Source organism: Brachyistius frenatus, unplaced genomic scaffold, assembly GCF_029030835.1.
Source record: "Brachyistius frenatus isolate BFR_SWC_R1_liver_20210118 unplaced genomic scaffold, ASM2903083v1 Contig_23, whole genome shotgun sequence".
Taxonomy (NCBI): Eukaryota; Metazoa; Chordata; class Actinopteri; family Embiotocidae; genus Brachyistius; species Brachyistius frenatus.
Window position 1 is genome coordinate 298,467 of NW_027210622.1, and position 22,896 is coordinate 321,362.

The window sequence follows — 22,896 nt, forward strand, 5'->3', positions numbered from 1 at the left end:
GTTTGAATCACTGAATACATAATTTTTTTTAGTTCACCTACAAGGGGATAATGAACGTGTAGTCTTTCAGTGTAAACCACAACACAAGTATTAAGAAGTCTGCTGTCTGTCTGCATGTTTCTGTTGGTTGGTTGTCAGGGAATTTCTCATCATTCTTATTTGTTGGCTTTAACTTTCACAAGGTGACAAAAGGACTGCTTTTTTTTGTTTGTTTCTTTTTCTTTTATTCTGGCTTTTTTAGGGTGAATTGGAACGTCAGCTTTTACAAGCTAACCCCATCCTCGAATCTTTTGGGAACGCAAAGACTGTGAAAAACGACAACTCGTCACGTTTTGTAAGTAAAGAAACTGATAATCGTGAAGAAGAGCAGCTCACCAAATCTGCTCCGGCATTTGTTACAGCCTCCTCCATCACTGCATCATCCTTACTGATCTTAATTTGGCTCCCGAATCAAATTTAGGTGACGTGTGTTTGTATCTTGGAAGTAATTTGATCATCCCACTTTTACTGAAAGCAATTACACGTGCTTTATTGCCGGACACTGGTGCCTGCTAGTCATTAAGGATTGATATGGTGGAGCCCTTCAGACTGGAGGCAACTCTTCAGATTCACGTACAACATGGGAGAAATGAGGAAAGTCTTGGCTCAAGTGTTCCTATGGCAAATAATGGGATTTTTTTTTTCTTTACTTGTATATTAATAATCATAACTATAATGATAATATATTATAAACAGTAGTTTCCATTTGGTATCAATAAAAATCTAATCAGACGTAAATATTTCTTCATGCAGGATAAAATACAATTTATCAGCTCTGTAGTTAATGTGGATCAGTGTTCATGTTTATGAGTGATTTATGGTGACTCGTAGTACATTATTCTGTCACCATCAAATGAAGCCAATTCAAACTGCCAAGAGGTTTCGTTGTGTGTTACGACAGAGTCAGTATGTTGGCCATTGATATGCTGTTTAATGTCTATCTCTGCAGGGGAAATTCATCCGGATCAACTTTGATGTCACCGGATACATTGTCGGGGCCAATATTGAAACCTGTATCCTGTTTCGATCACTGTGGGAGAGATATTTATAAAAAAGTATTTTAATGTCATTAAAATATTGAATATTGAAGCGGAATGGTATTTTCAGAAATAAAAGCATGTTGTTTCTATGATGTCAACCAGTTTGACGAGTACCGATGGAACAGCCTCCTGTATAAAAAAAACTTACATTGTTTAGTTTTTATTGTAGAACCCTTACTCTAAAGATCCTTTCATATGTTTGAATCATTTTCTTGTTCATAACTATATCAATATTTATTGACACAAACTTCACATAGAGTCACTCACAGAACCATTAAGTTTTTTATTTATTTTTATCAGCAACTCCTTCAGTAGTCGACGTGTGTCTGAACCACCAAATAGATGTGTTTCTCTTGACCGCTCTGTGTCAGACTTACTGGAGAAATCCAGAGCTATTCGTCAAGCCAAAGATGAGCGCACCTTCCACATTTTTTACCAGCTGTTGGCTGGAGCTGGAGAGCACCTCAAATGTGAGTAGACTTGACTATGAATAATGATTATAATGTCTAAGACACAGTAATTCTATCTGTCATAACTCTGATTTCTGGCAGCGCAACAATGTAGAGTGTATATATAGCCCTGAAAAAGACAGTCTCCTGTCAGTCTAGTCTGAGTGTCATTAAAAAAATTCAAACCTGAAATCTGATTCTAAATGTTTTTCCATTTTTCTTTCCACAGCGGACCTTCTCCTGGAAGGATTCAACAACTATCGTTTCCTTTCCAACGGTAACATCTCAATCCCTGGCCAGCAGGACAAAGACAACTTCCAGGAGACCATGGATGCCATGCACATCATGAGTTTCGGCCATGAGGAGATTCTGGGTATGTTTTCTTTACCACCAGCATAAAACATGCAACAAGTTTCTCGAGGACGTGCTTTGACTTTTTTTTTTAACTTCCGGCTGGTTGTATAACCTGGTGGAATCATTTAAGCAACAACCACAGCCTTTGGTTTAAAGTTAAAGTGAGCATGATCAGGAAACCGTCTCAGTCTGACTGCATAAACAAAGTCATTTGAGGAAAAGTGATGTCTTACTACAGTAACTTTGTTTTTCTCTGGATTCTGATATTTGTAGCCATGTTGAAGGTGGTGTCCTCGGTGCTTCAGTTCGGTAACATTATATTCAAGAAGGAGAGGAACACTGACCAAGCCTCTATGCCCGATAATACCGGTAGGTATCGCAAAATTACACACACACACACACACACACACAGAAATCCTTGTACATCTACTTTGTAACTTTGTAGCGAGGAGCTCACAGGTCAAGGCCCTCACCTCCTCCTCTCTTCTCATATATACATCATCTCTTCTCCTGCGCTGTTTGCTTCCCTTACACTGTGCACCTCATCCACACAACAGAGGGGCTGGCGATTTATGTCTTTTCTCCCTGAGCCTTGTCAACCTGCCATTAAGCCACATCAGTATGAGGATTTACTCGTGAAGGAAATGTGGCACAGCCCTCCGGTTCCTCCACATGTGGCACGGCACATTCGCCACTTAAAAGACAGAGACGGGGAGAAAAAATGAGGCCAATGCCAATGATGCAGCACGGCCAAATGCAACAGGAGAATGCAGGACTGAAGCAGATGTTGTTTTTTTAGTAGCGAGACTTGGCTGATCTTAAGTGGATCCTGCTTTCGCTACTTTTCCACAAGCTCCAGCCACGTAAAATAGGACATTCCCCGAGTCAATTTTTTTTTCTAAAACGATCAATTTCAATATTAATCATTAAAAGGCAAACTGTATTTCAGACCTAATCTTGACAGGGATGTATAAATTCTGCCTAAATATGCTTAAATATAGTAATATCAGTTAAATGATTTAACTTTTAAACAGTAATATTAAAGAAATTCAAGGAAAGATACACGTTTCTGTCAAATCACAATTAAAATCCAAATATAGGGTCCACACACTCAGTTATTTCTACTTTGTCTTTTTTCTATTATTGACAAAACAATTTTACATATAAGTGTTGGTCATTTGTACAGTTTGAAATCTCTAGCTGTAGCCTAATTCATCCTGATTTAAAGGATTTTGCTTTTGTTTTCCATCTTTGTTTCCCAGCTGCTCAGAAGCTGTGTCATCTGCTGGGTTTGAATGTAATGGAGTTTACCAGAGCCATCCTGTCACCAAGGATCAAAGTGGGAAGAGACTATGTTCAGAAAGCGCAGACTAAAGAGCAGGTCAGTCCGCTGTGTTTTTTATTGACTAACACAATGTGCATCCTCTTTTATTTCTTGCAATAGTCGATCTTAGGTCAACAAAAATCAAAGACAGATTGAATACAACTAAAGTTAGTCTTTTTGCCTGCTAATTAGCAGGGTAATATTGGACAATATTTGACAACTGCCAAGATGCATTTTGGTAAGAAACCCAAACAACTCGAAAACTGGTGACACAATCTTCATCTTAAATGAATTAACTTTCAGATTCGGAGTTATTTTTGGAACAATGCGCTGTATTTTATTCCAGGATGCAACAACAAAGTGTTTGTTATTCTCCATAGCTCTTTTTCACGCCTCTGGCTGACCTCTTTCTCATGTAGTGGCAGCTCAGATTTGTGGGTAAATTCAGAATTAATTTATAGAAATAAGTTGAAATAATTAAAATTTATTGACAAACGAGTTGTCAAATACTAATATCTTGCTTTGTTTCATATTGAATGTGCACAAGGAAATATCGGTTTTACCTTCTGTGAAACCAAGCGCCTGTTTATGAATCATTCATGGCCATTTAAAGTGCAGCACTCATGCAGACTTCTGATTATAATAAAAACAGCATTTATCTCAACAAATCTGAGAAAACATTTTGAACATAGACTGTATGCAGCTAAATGTGAGTCCATTTGTTGAAGAGATTTCCTTGCAAGGTTCTGCAACATGTCTGAGTCATACTGATAAATCCCCCACATGCTCATGTACGATCTCTCTCTGTTCAGCACACACACTGTTTTTCTTTCTTTCTTTCTCACACTTTGTTCAGGTCAGGTCTCTGTTTTTGTGCTTTTCTCACTCTTCCTCTGCTCTCCTCATCCTCCCTCCAGGCTGACTTTGCTGTGGAGGCCCTGGCTAAAGCAACATATGAGCGTCTGTTCCGCTGGCTTGTCCATCGCATTAATAAAGCTCTGGACAGAACCAAACGCCAGGGGGCCTCCTTCATTGGCATCCTGGACATTGCTGGTTTTGAGATTTTCCAGGTTTGGATTTAAATCTTCACCATTTTTTTTTTTATCTTTAAAAAAGACAGCTTGCCCAGTTATGTTTAATGATGATGTTAGTTTGTGTTATCATGTACATTTGAGGTTTTCAGTTCTTGTAATTTGTGGGTATTTCAGCTGACTGTTGTTCTTGCTTGTCTTTCTCTCCTCCTGCAGCTGAACTCGTTTGAGCAGCTGTGCATCAACTACACCAACGAGAAGCTGCAGCAGCTCTTCAACCACACCATGTTCATCCTGGAGCAGGAAGAGTACCAGAGGGAAGGCATCGAGTGGAGCTTCATCGACTTCGGCCTGGACCTGCAGCCCTGCATCGACCTCATTGAGAGGCCGGTCAGTAAGAACAACAGAATTAGCAATCATTGAGATATATTAAAATGTTTTAAATGCATCTACTTAAACTTTTATGTCCCACTATTCCTGAATTATTTAACTCAAAAGCAATTGAAGCAAATAAATAATATGACTCAACATTTATTTTCAACCACATGCAAGTTTTTCCTATTTAAAATTTTAAAGAAAAGATGCTGTTTAAAGTGTTATGGATATTTATAGATGTTACTATTTGAATTTGCGATGCTTCTATGACAGTATGTGTTACAACCATTAAAAACTAATGTGTCCCGGCCGTAATCGCAAAAATCAAGGAATGAAGTCAGCTTCTCATTCGTAGCTTACAAATCAGCATTTAAGGGGATTTAACTGCTTCTGACATATCTCGGCCACATTGGCTCTGGTTCTGGACTATACTTAGACAGGTCTAATCTGGACTACATTATCATAAATGATGTAGCTCAGAACTCAAAGTCATTTCCCTTAACCTGTCCCCTTAAGCGCCGAACATCTAGAAATATCCATATCACTACAGCCTGAACCACAGCAGCAGTTAAAGTCCAAACAACAACCAATATAAGCCCAGCTTCACCCACAGCAGACACAGCAGCTGCAGCTCTGCTCACAACAAGAAGCTGAATACTGACGGGGATCTGCCTTTTAACATGAATGAGCACTAAATGCATTAACTTGTCACATCATCTCTAATTCCCATAGTATCTGAGTGTTACAGCTGACATGGACCAACACACTACTGTCCATGAGGACCAGAGCAGATGAATGCAAACAGACATGTGGTTCAGAGCAAACGAAAGAAAAAAGTATTGCGTTGGAATGCAAAAGTAGTCCTGAAACAATCCTCCTCCGTGACCCTTCAGGGCCTCCGTATAGAGCACATTGTTGTGACTCCGGATTAATAAAGAAGTGCTAAACACTCATATCTATTAAAGAGAAAAACGAAAAAAAAAAAAACATGTATTTTTTATTTTTTTTTAAATAAAGTAGTGAAGTTGTTATCTTGCTGGTTGAGATCAGGACATATTATTGTCCACTCTCTGTGGAGTCTGAACTTGGTCCCATTGTTGTTCTTTCAGGCGAACCCTCCAGGTGTGTTAGCTCTGCTGGATGAGGAGTGCTGGTTCCCCAAGGCTACGGACAAGACCTTTATAGACAAGCTGACCCAGGAGCAGGGCACACACACCAAGTTTCAGAAGCCCCGCCAGCTCAAAGATAAGGCCGACTTCTGCATCATCCACTATGCCGGCAGGGTGCGTTTGTTTTTTAATCTTTTTAAAAATCACGCTTATCCGACTGTTGTATGTGTTTGGTTCTTTTCATGCCGGAATAAATTATACTTATTTTTAGAGCATGTTGAGACTCTTTTCTAAAAATACTCACTAAGACAGAAACCTAAGTAAAAAGAAATGATATTGAGAGTCTCATCTGATATTAATATGTCCTGTGTAGGACCAGCTTTTTCATTTCTGTCTACTTGTATATTTTTCTGAATATTTCTTTCTTCCCTGATGGTGTGAAAATCAATCACGTCGAGAAAAGTTGCTGCAGGTCAGGGGTCAGATGAAACAATGAAGCAAGGTCCTCCTGCTGTGGGATTTCAGGGAAACACTGAGACCTGGTTTGATTTATATGTAATTTTATGGGCGTGGATTTGGACGTCGTTAGTGGTGTTATGCAACAGAGTGCAGAGCTAGTCATGCTGAGCAGCACATCTGCGTACCATTATGTGGACTGTGTCATTTCAGACCACAATGTTTCAAAAACTCAGATTCCAGCTTTAAGATCGTCTGCTGTGGAGAAAAATCTGCAGCACCATGAAGCCAAATGTCATCAACATAAGCATGAGCACAAAATAATTAATAACCTTGTGTATAGCTGTATGCAAAAGTTTTTGTTTTGTTTTGTTTTGTTTTTTCTTTTTTCCATGCAATCTCTGCAGCAAATAGATTAAAAAGGAGCCCTTTTTTTTTTTTTTTTTTACATAAGTACATAAACACTCTTAGCAAATGTTTTGGTTTTTGTTTTCAACAATGTGTGACCAGTTGAACTATGTAGTGGAAACACTTTTTCTAGATTACCTCACTAGCATATCTTTGGTATTTCTGTACTGCATTTGTAGTTAACTATCAGCTGGCACTACTTTATGCACAAATAGCAATACATCTGTGTTTAGCTCAAGTTCTTCTCTCTATCCAAACCTTTAAAATGTCACACGGGTGATGAATCAGCTTTATTTTATTTTCCCTTACCATTAACTTACTGAAATTCTCTGATTGACAATGTTACATTTAATCAAAATCTGTCACAGATTGATATCCTAAATACCTCAGAGCATATATTTTTTGAAATTATCAGATTTTTTTACTTTGTGGGATCAACATTAGATTATTGTCGACTCAGTCTGGGATTTCATGAAGAGAGACAGCAGCCTAAATCTAGAGAAGAACTGCGGGTAATTTTCCAAGATGCTGAAACATGTGATGTGTAATGTGCATGTATATATCAGAGACATGGTGCCGCTTTAAAGGCAAAGGATGATCACACCAAACATTGATTTGATCTATTCATGGTGCTATTGCTGGCCAGCCTTATGAATGTGAATGTATGTCTCTCAGTGAGTGAAGGATCAAAGTTTCACTGTGTTAGCCAAATAAATGCCAAATGACTGATTAAATGACCTTGATCAAACGAATGCCACAACTTCATGTATCCGTTTTAAATTAAAAACCTTGGTTTAAAGGGGGTAAAAGCTCTCTAGCTTTTTGTACACAGTCCAGCCATATACTAGGGTTTGACCTTGTCTTGGTGAGAGCATCCTTACATTTTTTTTATATGGCTACAGGTAACAAAAATTCAAATACAGAAATTTATTTTGACCTGTGTCACGATTCTTTAAGTAGGGATATGAAAAGAGACAAATTTTTGTTCATGTTATGTATCAATGTAAAGAAAACATCAAGAGACAAAAATCTCTATTTGTAGTGTAATTTTTGTCCGTTTTAATGAGTTTTACCACTTTGTTTGTTACAGGTGGACTACAAGGCAGATGAGTGGCTGATGAAGAACATGGACCCTCTGAATGACAACGTGGCCACACTGCTGCACCAGTCAACTGAAAAATTTGTGGCTGAACTGTGGAAAGATGGTAATCTGCTTCCTACTTATGTCTGAACACTCTAAGTATATCTGTTGTAGTTACTCAGTTAAACTTCCTACAGGATTCATTATGTACAGTATGTAGCTGTTAATTATCCAGTGAACAAGCACATCAGCATGTCTGTCACTCAAGCCTACTAACAACAGCTGTCTGCTTTGTAGACCCAGGCTTACAGTACACATTTCTAATTTCCAAGAATTAACTTATCAACCAACCCTCCCTGTCTCTTTCTCTGTGTTGTAGAGATTCAGACCATTCAAAGGGCCTCATTCTATGACAATATCACTAGTCTGGATGAGCCGGCAGGTGAATGACTGGGTCGTACTGTAGCAGACCTGGGCCAAAATAATAATTACTGAAAACTACTATTGTTGATACTATGCTGCTGAGGCTGCTCGGGGAGGCTAATTATAAACACTCCCCCAAGCTTCTCAAAGTTTGTTAGTATATTTTTGCCCAGATCTGGCTGTATGTTTCATGCTTCAGCCGGTGCTGTGTCTGTCATAGCTCCAGTGTCTCCCATTTGCTTCCAGGCTGCATGGCTCCCTTGTCTCAGCCAAAAGTAGTAGTGCCCAGCTCCTAAACGAGTTCAAGTAGAATATAGTAATTTGCTCTCTTAAGTCGAAGCAGTGCGCTTTGATTTGTTTCAGTATTTTTGTGGGCTGTGGGTGATGTTTGTATATTCAGTCGCCCTGAAGCATTTAGATTCTAGTGCAGTTGTTTCTGAGCCTTATTTCTGCCCATGTCCCCCCTCTATGATTTGATTCATCCACCAGCAAATGAAGGATTTGACTCTTGAGTGAAGACTATTTAATCACATTAATTTCCCGCCTTCCTCCTTCTGAGATAGGGTCACAGTGGCAGGGAATTGAAACCAGATGTTGTGCTTGGTATTTTGCCTCGGCTCTGAGCCCAAGAATCCGTGTGGAGGGTCCAGACAGCGGGACCTGCATCACGCCAGTTTAATTCCAGGAGGCTGTGACTTGTAACTTTTATTTGGCTGCTGGGATTTTAATGTGACGTATTAAAGGGTGTTAAAAGTTATGGACTGTGTCACTTTGACAAATTATTATTTATGTCTACACATTACGACCTGAGGTTTGTCATAACGTGTTTTTTTTTAAAAACCTTTTGCTGGATGGAAATTGCAGGCGGATATATCCAGGTGTACCTCATGCACCCTAAGTGCAGACACAGTGATACAGAAGTGTGTCTGTTTGGCCTAATGACACAGTAACATGGCGCTGCAGCTGGTTACAGGTGTAGTGCAGAGCAGCATTTTCTTTGGAGGTTTTGATGGCAAAAGCTCTGCAAATAATAAGGAATTATTTTTTGTGCCAGTCCTGAATCAGATCATTTTTAAGCAGAACTGGAACATGAGAATCACAAAGCCAGTGTCAAAATATGGGCCAAATAAGTGATCCCAAGAGTAAGTCAATTTTTAGAGAGTGGAGGCTTTCAGCTTCTCAGGCCAAGGCTAAAGAAAAGGAAAGAGGTGCCGCAACTTTCAAAAAACTTATAGTAACAATTTTCAGTTTATCCAGAATCAGGACAACTTCAACTGGAAAACTTCCATAAAAACGCTGGAGATCGCTCTTTGTGATGTTCCGTTATCAAGTTAACACATACTGCAGTTACTTTTCAGCCCACATACACAATCCTGCTTTCACTAAATATGCTAGATAGCGCAAAGTAGAGCGCTAGATTAGCAGCAGAAAAGTTGTCCCCCAAAAAAACACAATTCATCCCAGTTTGTTAAAAATGCTAAAAACTACATTACCCAGCTGTTTTAGATCTCCCCTGAGTGGTCGGCTTTACATTCCCAGTTTACAACCTTTGTCACTTCAGACATTTTCTCTGACAAATTATCTCAGAGGCTGAGGAGGATCCTCGTGCACAATATGCATAGTGCTGCTTTTAGTATAAGTTTATTCGTGTTTTGCGGTGCCTTAAATCTAGCCAAACTTTGACATTTTGCGGAGAAATTCTTTTCCCGGCAATATGTTGATGCACGTCCTGTTTAAAAAGTGGTAAAATGTTGAAAAGCCTTCATGAACCTGCCATCAAGCATTTTCAGAAAAGAGCTTTTAGTTCTTGTCGTTAAACTTTGTCCATGTTTAGTGAGTATGTCATATTTAAAAATGTCCTTCTCTCCATGGAGTACAAACATAAAGAGTCCTTTCGATAAGGAATAGATGGGCTGTGCGCTTCATCCACCCCTGCAGAAAACTAGCTGTAGTTCTAGACTTTGAATGCTACCTCGGTAGACTGCCTTTGTTTGACAGTAGTGTGTAATGTCGTTACATCCATCTGCACTTGGTCATGTCATTATGCCACTGTGTTGCTGCCCCTGCTCCCACAGTGATCTTCTGCCCCCCATAAATCCTTCCTGTCCTAACCACTTTTCCCCGTCTCTCCGCCAGTCGACCGTATCGTAGGCCTGGACCAGGTGGCAGGAATGAACGAGACCGCCTTTGGCGCCACGTACAAAACGAAGAAGGGCATGTTTCGTACCGTGGGACAGCTCTACAAAGAGTCGCTCACCAAGCTCATGGCCACACTGAGGAATACCAACCCCAACTTCGTCCGCTGCATCATCCCCAACCATGAAAAAAGAGTAAATATGTACATTTATGTGTTAGAAGCTGTGTATCAAGCAGTGGAAAATGAAGGGACAAATTGGTCCCTGTGGCATCTAATGTCACTTTATTTTTTCAGGCGTTTTTTGTTTGTTTTTTTGAGAGCAGAAGTTGTAAAATAGAAGTACAGAAGTGTACTTTCTGCATTTATTCCTACCGGTTTATTTGTTTTTTCTTCAGTCTGGTAAACTGGAGCCTCACCTGGTTCTGGACCAGCTGAGGTGTAACGGAGTCTTGGAGGGGATTCGTATCTGCAGACAGGGCTTCCCCAACCGCATCGTCTTCCAGGAGTTTAGACAGAGGTGACAAATGACAAATACGCTTTTTGAACTTCTTTTTTTCCTCAAACAAAAAATTTGGCTTCATTTACAGTTTATATTTATGCTTTCTTCACGCACAGATATGAGATCCTGACACCCAACGCCATCCCCAAGGGGTTCATGGATGGAAAACAAGCCTGTGAGAGAATGGTAGTGTTACTGTTTTCATTCTTTCTGTATTTTGGATTTAAAACTGCTACTGTGGCAGCTGTTGGATATAAGGTGTCACAACTGGTTTGCTGATGAGTTGGACCGGTGCAAGATCTAGCTGATTTAAACAGGCCTGATGTTGTGCTTGGTGACATCTGTTTTCGCTGGTTAGAAAAACAATCAACCAATCAGAGCGCTACTGATCTGTCAGGGCAAAACAAAAAACAAAATAGCAAATACACCCAACAACAACCTCGGTAAACTTGAACGCAATATCAGCCTAAATGAATGAAATGACAATTTACTCTGAATGTCAAGCTACCAATTACTTTCTTTCTGATTTCTTTAATTGATTTTAATTCCAAAATATTTTTCCAAATTGGACTAGAAGTAAATTCTGATTAAAACATAATTTAATGCTGCCCTTGCAGGTTATTTCTCAGCAACCTTCTGTGTTTCTTGTACAGATCCGAGCCCTGGAGCTGGACCCCAACCTGTTCCGCATCGGTCAGAGTAAGATCTTCTTCAGAACAGGTGTCCTGGCTCATCTGGAGGAAGAGAGAGACCTGAAGATCACTGACATCATCATCTACTTCCAGTCCGTGTGCCGTGGATACTTGGCTCGCAAGTGAGTGTCACATCTTTGTATGTGCTGCTGCACATATTGTCTAGTTTGAGTTTCCATCTCCTGTCTGTAAACAGTTTGTGAAACAGCTATAGACAGTAGATTGGATCCTTCCTCCTGTCTCAGACCTCCCTGTAGACCTCTGTGCATTATTCCTAGTATATCAAATGCTTTCTTAAACACACAATCAGAACCTCTTCCGGCTTAATGTTTTCCCCTTTTACTGCAGTATATCTGCTTTCAAATGTCTCCTCACCCACGCTGCATTTAAGCATATTGATCCATGTCTGGCTCGTAACGTTACTGTTACAGTTGACTCTTACAGTCTCATTTTCAGCATTAAGAGGCATCTGTTCCAAAAACGCACTGTACACTATCTGGTCAGCACCAAATGGCAGACAGACTCTGTTAGCAACTAACTGATGCGGATTGGAGCATTTAAAAAAGGCATGTTGGCAAACAGGTTGGCCATATCAGCTGGAAATGTTATAATATGTCAGTTTTGTGAAGACAACTTCTTTCTGCTGGCTGCATCCAAGTGACCACTAAAACAGCTTTGTTCTTCAAAACTCCTGTAGATGCTGCGATATGCAGACATTGATGTACTTTTTTCTTGTTCTCTTAGAGCCTTTGCTAAGAAGCAGCAGCAGCTGAGTGCCCTGAAGGTCCTCCAGAGGAACTGCGCTGCTTATTTGAAGCTGCGACACTGGCAGTGGTGGAGGCTCTTCACCAAGGTGAGTTCAATGACACTGACCTTTTCCAACAAAGTAGTTCATATGTGCTGCACTGATAACGAAGAACTCTACATCTCTGCATCACTTGAAAATCTGAGTCCTGCTGACCAAATTGTAAAATGCATTTTCAAAAATTAAAGTGATAAAATGGCTCAAACTTTCCGTTCAGATCATCAACTTCTGTTTCTACCAAGTTCAAGAATAAAATGTCAGGGTGATCGCACGTCTTTTTGTTTTCACTGGTCAAATTTTTTTTTTCTTTTAAAAAAAAAGCACTGTATTCATTAGTGTACATTTCTTGAGTTTTCTTGACTGTCACAGATAGGAACATTCGTCATAATTATTTTGGTATATTTTTACGGGCTTTTGGAAATCATTACACATTTTAAAACTACAAGTGAGACTGGTGGATTGGGCTGCCGGAGGCTGTTTAATCATTCTGGTGGAGTTGCAGTCAGCATCATCATACCTGTATTGTTAATAAAGCTTTAATTAAGTTAAATCAATTATTTCTAAGTTTGTTTCATCTGTACATCTATTTTCTGTTCTTTATCTTAGTCATGTTAATTACAGGAATCATTGTTATTTATGGCTGGTAAGTACTGGTACAACATAATATACATGTACTTAATAAATCATTTTGTCAATTTTATTGTTGCTACTAGACCATTAAAAAGGTATTGAATTATTTTTTATTATTCATTTTTATTTATTATGTGGAATGACCAGATCTTCATTTATTTGGTGAGCACAACATGTGGAGGCTGATGTTTTTATCAGCTCTCTCGTTCTCTGTCTCATTTTCTCTTTCTTTCTCTCTCTCTCTCTCTTTCTCTCAGGTGAAGCCACTGTTGCAGGTCACCAGGCAGGAGGAGGAGCTGCAAGCCAAAGATGAAGAACTAGTGAAGGTGAAGGAGAGACAGCTCAAGGTTGAGAACGAGCTCGTGGAGATGGAAAGGAAACACCAGCAGGTAAAATGTCCTCCGTTATGAAAAGTAAATGAATTTGCCTGAAATAAAGTTGATATAAAAATGGTGATAATATTTATAAGGTCATGACTGTATTTACTTTCCTGGGTAAAATGTGTACAGTTTTTCATCAGTCTTTCAGCCATGAAGATAATAAATACATTTCCAAACTGTTTTCTTTCTCCAGCTCGTAGAAGAGAAGAATATTCTAGCAGAGCAACTCCACGCAGAGACTGAGCTGTTTGCTGAGGCTGAAGAGATGAGAGTCCGTCTCCTTTCTAGGAAGCAGGAGTTGGAAGAGATCCTTCATGACCTGGAGTCCAGGGTGGAGGAGGAGGAGGAGAGGAATCAGAGCCTGCAGAACGAGAAGAAGAAGATGCTGTCTCACATTCAGGTTTGTGTCATCTCCTCTTGTGTTCAACTCTCATCAGTTTCCAAACTTCAGTCTTTTGAATGGTTATGAATCTTTCCGTGCCTGTGTCTTCTTCTCCACAGGACCTGGAGGAGCAGCTCGAGGAGGAGGAAGCTGCAAGACAGAAGCTGCAGCTGGACAAAGTGACCGCTGAGGCAAAGATCAAGAAGATGGAGGAGGACATTCTGCTGCTGGAAGACCAAAACTCCAAGTTCCTCAAAGTGAGAAGATTATAATCTGGAAAAGATTTCAAACAAAAACCTGAAAGCAGAGGGAGCCCTTCAAGTAGAGATCATTCAAAATAGAGGAATGAATGAAGGATATGATGGATTGCACCAGTTTATGCCTCTTATGTATTACCCGACATCAGAGTAACAGACAAGCAGAAAATTGTCAGAAAGAGAAAAGAAAGAAACCGTAATTATGAGGTATTTCCTGATCTTCAATCTTTTCTCAGGCAGTAAAAGTTTTCTCACACGTCTTGAGCGACAAAACATAGACATTAAGCTCCTTTACCGTTTCCCTCTCTGTAGTTTCTGTGGTTTCCATGGATACAGAGTCCTTCATGTTGAAAAAGTTGAAACGTAGATCTTTCTCAGTAAAAGTAAGATAAGTTTAGAAACTCAAGAGTTCAACTCTGGGGTCCAGACTCCAGAGGACAAGAGGAACATTTGATTCTGGAACAGCAGCGTTCTTGCTGACACGAACAGCTCTGCAGGGCTCCGATGAATACATCAAATCAACTGTATGCTACTGTACATTGCAAAACGAATTTGTGTAATGAAAATGGGTGTGTAATAATTACTCCCTGTTTATGATACAGTTGGCTCGACTTCTTGGCAGCCATTTAATTTCAGTTTCTACGTATATCCACAACATAGTTGCCCCTAACAAAACAATTCCACTATGGCAAGAAACAAGTAATATCCAAACAAATAGATGTGACAAAGAAGTCGTGACCGTCTGTGAGCAGAAAATTCAGAGCCTGAGTGTTTCTTAAATGACGATTAGTCGGTCTCTGCCTCAGAACAGGACAATCAACAAAAACACAAGCACAGACAGAAGCGCAGATTGATCCAGACCTTGACCTCCGCTGAGAGCAGCAATAACCCTCTCGCTCCTCTCCGCTGCCACTGAAGTCGCCGGCATGTCTGCCGCAGCTGCCGGCTACCGTCGATCTACCAGTCTGTACACCACCGGCTGCTGCCATCTGTCATCCACCTCGTGATGTCATCACCGAGCTAAACAGAGGAAAGAGTTAGATATGAGATACGTTTGATGGAGCTCCAGATAATCAGACTTTTGAAGCTGATGTTGCTCACAGACTGTCTCTCTTCATTGATCTGTGTGCTCTCTGCTGGGAAACAGATATATAGTTTAAGTAGTTCAGATACAGTAAAATCAGCTTCTGTATCGTTTCAGACTGTGTTTATAATTCTCAGAAGTAGATTCTGTGGGAAATGAAGTCTGTTTCCTCATCAGTGTGCGTGTCCTCTAACCTTAACCAAAACCTAACCAGTCACTTTTAGATGCATAATCTGACCCCAGCCTTTCTGTGAACAGATATCTGTCCCTGCTGCCGGTTGCTGCTGGCTGTCTGAAAGCACCTTAACAGTACCAAAATAGACCTTTATTTTTTTTGTATGAAATGTGCATTTTCAAAAATATACCAGACTCAGTTGATGTTTTCTCAGACATCAACACTGCTTCCTCATTTCTTTTCCCCTCCATACAGTAGTTATGTGTCTTAAAGTCTCCACTGTAAACTACCTTTTTTTTTTTTTTTTTTTTTTTTTTTAAACCCAACAGGAGAAGAAGCTGCTGGAGGACAGAATCGTGGAGATGACCTCTCAGCTGACCGAGGAGGAGGAGAAAGCAAAGAATCTGGGGAAGGTCAAGAACAAGCAGGAGTTGATGATGGTTGACCTGGAGGGTAAGAGACTCCCAGCAAGCTACTAGCTCCATTTCTTGTCCAAGAATAGCGGACATTTACGAGAGCAAACACAAAGCAGGCGGTACGAGAGACACCGCGACAGCAGCTTAAAGTGTAGAGCCGGGTCAAGTATTGAAGCTGTGGAGGAAGAATAAAGGTTTTATGTGAGAGTAGAACAACACAGGGGTCAATTATAGGACATTGAGTACGACTTTTAACGAGCCTTGATGGTACAAATTTGGTGTTTACAGCTGCACAATGACTTAATAGCAGCTAATATGATTACTGTTAGTTGTGTCAGGCTGTTGGTAATTACATGTTTGTGTTTCACCACATTCTGTGAACTGTTGGTGCCTCCGTGACCTGTGACTTTACCCATTTACCTCCTGAGATTCATTGTAGCCATTATGTGATGTTTGCGTTTTTCTTCTGAAACCTGTTGGTCTCGCCTCCCCTCAGAGCGTCTAAAGAAGGAGGAGAAAACGCGGCAGGAGCTGGAGAAGGCCAAACGCAAACTAGACGGCGAGACAACTGACCTGCAGGACCAGATTGCTGAGCTTCAGGCCCAGATAGAGGAGCTGAAGATCCAGTTGACCAAAAAGGAAGATGAGCTGCAGGCTGCTCTGGCCAGGTCAGTCACAGACATAAACATCAACGTACAGGTGTCAAAACTGAAATGACTGCATGAGATGATCTCCAAAAATGTGCTTTTGGGCAGTGATGATGAAAAATCAATGTGTATTAACTGAGCAGCAGGCAGGAATTAAATACTGACAAACTTAATGGTTCAGTTTAATACATGTTAAGTAGTATAGCAACATTTTAAACAGAACAAATATTAACAATATATGTACTTTTTAAGTTTACGTTAAATCACTCTATTCCCCGTCATCTCTGGCCCTCCTTCTCACCCTGTAACTATAGTTGTACAGAACAATGTACAGAAAATTTAAAAAAAAAGAGGTGAAGATGTTTAAAAAGAAGAGGACACAAAGAGGTGTGCTGGTCTTATAACCACAGTGCAAAAATAAGACTTATCAGGTTTTAAAACCAGAGCGATGGCTTAGTGGAAGCTGACAAATTTTAGTTAAAGATTTTCCTTCTTATTGCTAATAAATGTGCACATATAATTGTATCCCTTAATGTGTTGTTCACTGGTTGTTCATTGACTGGAAGCTGAAAGATGGCTGTCGGGGTAATTAATATTATTTGGACATTTTCAAGACAGGAATAAGAAGCACCTGATTATAAAACCTAATAAGTCTCAAATTTGAATTTCGTGTAACATTCAAAGTTACATAGTTTCAGCTTTTACACTGGTGGTTTTTGCTCGACCTCATGTGGTTCCTCAACACAACACACTGAAAATGCACAACAAACTGCAGCTTCGATCTTCATTTTAGGTCAACAAACGGTTTAACACGTGAAGAGTTGTTTCCACCACGTGTATTTCATTTAAAATCGCCTTACTGAAGGAAACATTGAAATGTATTTTTACAGCCACAAGCAGACTTCTCTGAACTGCAAACCTAAACTGGTGTGGTAACATCTCCCTGTTAGTGTTGCTCATTTCAACTTCACACACATCTTTTGTCCAGTGCAGTACATGCCATTACCATGACAACAGCACTCCACTGTGATCCAGCAGAGTCAATACCTGAAATAGACATTTAAATAAAGAGTACACGCGTGTGCACACACACACACACACACACACACACACACACACACACACACACACACACACACACACACACACACACACACACACACACACACACACACACACACACACATACACACACACACATCTCTGACTTGAAGCAGCCAGTGTTGTCCTGAGCAGTTGCAGTGTTTCAACACACACACACACACACACACACACACACACACACACACACACACACACACACACACACACAGTTTGTCAGTCCCTCTCTGCTCTATTTTCTCTCTGACACTGGAAGAGGCTTTTCATCTCAGAGGCAGCCAGGACTGATTACAGGAAAATTGATGTTGATTAATGCTCTCAGTCCTGCGCTTTGCAGTATTTTTTTTTTTCTTTTTTTTCCCCACATGAAGGGCTGGACTAAAACATTCATTTCACAACTTTTAACAGGCTTGTTTTATTTTCACATTGTAATTTTTTTGTCATGACTGGAAAATGTTGCCAGTTTTACTCCTTAGATCAGATTTCCACATAATGGGCAAAATTATCCGCATCTTATATTACGTTTGATGTTTTTCCCATTCATTCGTCATAAAACTGCCATCATGCAAATGAGGTAAACAGCTGTGGAGGTTGTTCGTCTGAAGGTCAGCATAGGTCATTTTAAATTTCCTCCTTTCACCAGAGCGATAATCCAGACACGGCTTCACACTAAACGTCTGCCTTACTAATTTCATACGCTGAAATCACCAGTTTAGTCACAGCCGCAAATAATTAGGCTTTCATTAAACTTGATGCACCTCATTTGGAATTCAGCAGCTGTCGTTCATCTTTGTTTGGAAAGTGGAGCATTACATTTATACCGCAGTCATCAGTGCCTTTAATCAGAGTAGTGGCGTTGTGTTAATTATGTAAATGATTCATTATAACATTCACTGTGTTTAAATCAGTGGATTTGTAACAGGAGTTTGGCAGGAGTTTTACTTGGCCAAAAACAAATCAACGCTCTCATTACAGTTTCCCTCCTCTGACAGAAAACACACACAGTTTTGTAAAGAAAGCGTCAGCAGCGAACAGTTCACCACACTGCCACCCTGTGTGCACTCCTGGCTTCATTTCAGCCAGAAAAATGACATCACTGACACTTTTTTATTTTGTGTGCTTTATTTATCATTTCTACAGACAATCACAGTTTCAGAGTTAAAATACTCATTTTTGCACCTGTGCTGTCATTTCGATTACCAAAATAACCTCATAGGTATTTCTGGTACGCCTAAAATATTAAACCAAAAAACATTTTTGACGGGAAAAAGATTGCGTTTGCTCAATGCTAAAAATTGCAGTTGAAACAATTGAATAAAATATTGAATGAGGTAGAAGTTGCAGTGTCAGTTAAAACGTTATTTCCTGAGATAAGTTGAAATGAAGGTACTAAAAGAAATGAATGGATTAGTTAGTTTATTAAATTAAAGCAGATGGAGTTAATTGTGTATGAGCAGTGAAAGTTGTGGAAATCAGAAGAGCTGAAAAAAATTTCAGTTTGTTTAAAAATGAAGCTCTGAGACCTTTAAGAGTTTGAAGTTGTACTCAAAGTGTAACTAGAGCTGTGTGATGAGACCAAAATCTAATATACTGACTGGTGTTGGTCATTTCATCTCCAGATAATTATACATAGCGTATTTTTTTAGATTCAGTGATTGAATAGTGGAATAAAAAATGACCACATGGAAAGGCTTTTTTCTTATAAACTAAACATAAAGAAGCAGCGTTCCGTTTTCATGCTCCTCATATCTGAACAAGCTCCCAGAGAAGTAATCACTTTTTACGCTGCACTGTAATTTTTTTGTCGTTCTTTTTCCTATTTTTATTCTCTGCCTAACTTTTAGATTTCCATCTGTTGCTTTTTCATTTTGCCTTGATGCCCTCTATGTTTTATGTGAAGCCCTTTAAATTTCCTTGTTGCTGAAATGTACCATACAAATGAACTTGCCTTATTACAATTTGAATTCTATACTCTATAATACATACTTATTCATATTTGATTTTGAAGAACCTTTGTTTCAATAAAGCGTGTCAGCACATCAGAGTCTGCAGGTTGTCTTGAGCACTCGACTGTACCGTTCTGCTTCATAATTTTTTTTCTGGTCTCTGTCAGACTTTTTATACCCAAACCGCGACCAACGCCACAGATGTAACCCCTGTTTATGGTTTGAGCTCCTCGTGTTGTCGTAGCACTTCAGTCCTCTAGTTGAGAATCACCACATTCTGCGTCACGTTCACTCTCCACCATGTTTGATTGTGTCTCACCTTCGTGTAAGCTTCCTGCAGAAGAATGCAAATAGTCGTCCAAATAATGAAAAAATAAACCTTTTCTATCGTCACACTATATGTATCGACATATTGCGCAACCCTCAAGTGTAGGCATTGATAGCAGTTCAAGTTTTGTCGAAGTCTCTTATTTAGAAGACCAAAATATTTTGGTAATGTCATGGATTCTTATGTTAAAACTGAATTTATTTGACACAATTTAATTTGAGATATGAATTTGACGCAAGAAAAAAAGAATCAGAAATGCAGATTCTCAGCTGAAGATATAATCTTAGAAAATGTTTTCATTACTTTTATTAATAAAGACTTTAGTTGTATAATTTTGATCTTCTCTGGAAAACAGACTAATGTCCATGTGTATATCTGCCCAGGAGTGACGAGGAGACCGTCCAGAAGAACAATGCCCTGAAGCAAGTTCGGGAGCTGCAGGCCCAGCTCGGCGAGCTCCAGGAGGATCTGGAGTCTGAGAAGATTTGTCGAAGTAAAGCTGAAAAACTCAAGAGGGACCTGAGTGAGGAGCTGGAGGCTCTGAAGACGGAGCTGGAGGACACGCTGGATACCACCGCCGCCCAGCAGGAACTCAGGTGCTTTTTTACAGCCGGTTTATTAAAGATGTCGAAGGAGAACCCCTCCGATTTTACACATTTAAATCTCTTGGAGTACTGCTGGTGGAAATACAAAAATGTGAAGGTGACAAGTTAGAAAAAAGTGAGCTTACTGAACCTTTGTAGCTCGTTCCTCATCTCTGCTCGAGGCTACATTAGCTGCTACTTGCACAACACAGCTGAATCTCTGACTGAACCTTCAGTGGTTGAGTTGCATTGTGGGTAATGTAGACTTCAAACATGTTTCCGGTGTTGGTCAAGAACTACAAGGTTTGACAGAAGCATAATTTTGATTTGTGAAGTTATTTTTCATTTAAACATGGCAAGAACTCATCTCAATTGTAGACACTGAGCGCAGTGTTTATTATTTAACACTTAACAGGCTACAAAAATCGCATAAGGGAAATTTATTTTTTATTTTTCATCTTCCTTAAGTCAGAGTTTCCATCGACAGTATATTATGCTCATTGCTGACTTTTCAAGGTTAATTTATTTGTCATTCCGACCATATCTATATTAATACACATACAGTGGAACGAGATAACGTTTTTCAGGACCAGGGTAAAAAGTAATAAATATAAGACATTAAATACAGCGACCAGTATGTCCTATAGTATAGGTCTCAGTAAAGCAGCATAAATAAAGTCCAAATGTGCAAAGTGGAGAATGTTACATGTTTAACAGTCTTATCGCCTGTGGAAAGGCCTGTGGACCAGGAGAGATCCTCAGCCAGGTGAACACCGAGGAATTTTGTCCTGCTGACCCTCTCCACAGTGGAGTCGCCGAAGTCCACAATTATCTCTTTGGTCTTGTCGACATTAAGACATAGGTTGTTGTCTTTGCACCAACCTTCCAGCTGTTTCACCTCTGCTCTGTTGTCCTTACTGATGAGTCCCACTATTGTAGTATCATCAGCGAATCTAATTTGTGCACGCAGCCTTGAGGGCTCAGTGTGATGGCGCTAGTGGGACTCATCAGTTGATTGGGATTTCATTAGTAACAATAAATCCTTCATGTTGAAATGTTGTGGTGCTGTATCTTAGAAGATGTCCTCCTCTCGTAACCCTCTCTTCTGTGTCTGAACTCCAGGACCAAGCGAGAGCAGGAGGTGGCAGAGCTGAAGAAGGCAATCGATGAGGAGAGCAAAAACCACGAGGCTCAGATCCAGGACATGAGGCAGAGGCATGCGACGGCACTGGAAGAATTGTCCGAGCAGCTGGAACAGGCCAAAAGGGTAAGGGGGGGGGCTGGTCGTACCTGGTGTCTGTGAAGGGCTTGTATTTGCTGAATACACAAAGCAGTGTAAAAGCATTATTTTTGTTTGCGTGTAGTTCAAGGCCAACCTGGAGAAGAACAAGCAGTGTCTGGAGGGCGACAACAAAGAGCTGGCCTGTGAGGTGAAGGGTCTGCAGCAGACAAAGACAGAGTCCGAACACAAGAGGAAGAAACTGGAAGCCCAACTGCAGGAGTTCATGGCCAGGGCCACCGAGGTCGAGCGGGCCAAAGGAGAGCTGAGTGAACGCTCACACAAAGTCCAGGTAAATACCGACAGGTACATGTCAGATGAAGGAACGTAGCCCCAGACTTTTAGCAAATGTTCCATTTCAAAAGGACAAAATATGCAGTGTTTGTGGAAGTAATTGCTCAGTTTAAGTCAAAGAGAATTTTCACAACATACTTTGGATTCATTTATCAAATGTTTGTCTCTTGTCAGACGGAGTTGGACAATGTGTCTGCTTTGCTGGAGGAGGCAGAGAAGAAGGGTGTCAAACTGGTTAAAGAGGTTGACAACCTGAACAGCAAACTGCAGGACTCAGAGGTATGAAGGAGCATCAGCATCCTCCTTTACTCTCATGACAACTTTAAAGCTACAGGTAACTTGTTCTGAAATCACTGTCTTATCCTGATATGTAGTCAATGGCAGTATACTGGTACGAAGGCAACAAGTATTTGTCACCACAATTAAGTCTGAAATCCAAATACCAGATGTTAGTGGTGATTTTGATGTGCTCAGTGAAATCAAGAAGGCTTTCAGAATACTGTTGACAGGCTTCTCCTGTCATCTTCTTCACAAAGTTCAATCGTACATAAAGGTTGGCAAGTTACAGTTCTCTCAAGTCGAACTACCTAATGACCTTGAGCTGCAATTATTTTGATACCCGATTAATCATTGCAGTCATTATTCAAGGAAAACTGCTAAGTAGTTGATGTTTTCAGGTGTGATCTGAGAATCAGCTGCTTTTATTTTATTTTATTTTTATTTCAGTATGAATTTAAAATTTGGGGTTTTGGACTGTTAGTCAAAAAAAGCTTTTACTGTAAGACAATCTGACTTACAGAGAAAATGATTACCATCTAATCGAGATTAATGAACTATGGAAAGAATTGTTTGTTGCAGCCCTGTAATGAAGCTACCAAGCAGCGTTCTCCATCTGAGGAAATCTTTCACAAATTTAACTGATCAAAATGAGGAAAACCACACTTCAACATCTTTCTGAAACTTCACATGTATCAAACAGCATCTTACGTGAATTTTTTATGAATTAAAGAATTCATTTTTTTCTTTGTGATCACACCTCTTTAATGAGTACATCGCAGGTATGTGTAAAAAAAATATCACAAGTAGAACAAACGTGTCTCCCTTCCGGCTTTTTAAAAAAATTTTTTTTTGTTTTTTTGTATAGCTTTACCATCATTTCTGGTTGTGGTCT

At 39.9% G+C, this 22,896-nt stretch overlaps 1 protein-coding gene across 7 annotated transcripts in view; it reads left to right on the forward strand.

Annotated features, from left to right (window-relative positions):
• Positions 1-22,896, forward strand: part of myh10 (myosin, heavy chain 10, non-muscle) — a 55,906-nt gene that overhangs the window by 26,857 nt on the left and 6,153 nt on the right. For 4 of the 7 annotated variants that reach the window (XM_069697182.1, XM_069697184.1, XM_069697185.1 and 1 more), the window contains 25 exons: positions 242-334; positions 989-1,052; positions 1,451-1,549; positions 1,758-1,901; positions 2,156-2,251; positions 3,145-3,263; positions 4,124-4,276; positions 4,454-4,627; positions 5,722-5,895; positions 7,676-7,790; positions 8,046-8,108; positions 10,226-10,419; positions 10,622-10,743; positions 10,842-10,911; positions 11,379-11,539; positions 12,162-12,270; positions 13,110-13,241; positions 13,426-13,632; positions 13,734-13,871; positions 15,460-15,583; positions 16,043-16,214; positions 19,952-20,164; positions 21,275-21,419; positions 21,517-21,723; positions 21,900-22,004. In XM_069697182.1, coding sequence (XP_069553283.1) covers positions 242-334; positions 989-1,052; positions 1,451-1,549; positions 1,758-1,901; positions 2,156-2,251; positions 3,145-3,263; positions 4,124-4,276; positions 4,454-4,627; positions 5,722-5,895; positions 7,676-7,790; positions 8,046-8,108; positions 10,226-10,419; positions 10,622-10,743; positions 10,842-10,911; positions 11,379-11,539; positions 12,162-12,270; positions 13,110-13,241; positions 13,426-13,632; positions 13,734-13,871; positions 15,460-15,583; positions 16,043-16,214; positions 19,952-20,164; positions 21,275-21,419; positions 21,517-21,723; positions 21,900-22,004 — 3,393 coding nt within the window. The remainder of the gene's footprint in view (positions 1-241; positions 335-988; positions 1,053-1,450; positions 1,550-1,757; positions 1,902-2,155; positions 2,252-3,144; positions 3,264-4,123; positions 4,277-4,453; positions 4,628-5,721; positions 5,896-7,675; positions 7,791-8,045; positions 8,109-10,225; positions 10,420-10,621; positions 10,744-10,841; positions 10,912-11,378; positions 11,540-12,161; positions 12,271-13,109; positions 13,242-13,425; positions 13,633-13,733; positions 13,872-15,459; positions 15,584-16,042; positions 16,215-19,951; positions 20,165-21,274; positions 21,420-21,516; positions 21,724-21,899; positions 22,005-22,896) is intronic. The other 3 variants (XM_069697186.1, XM_069697187.1, XM_069697188.1) reach the window with 1 other exon arrangement.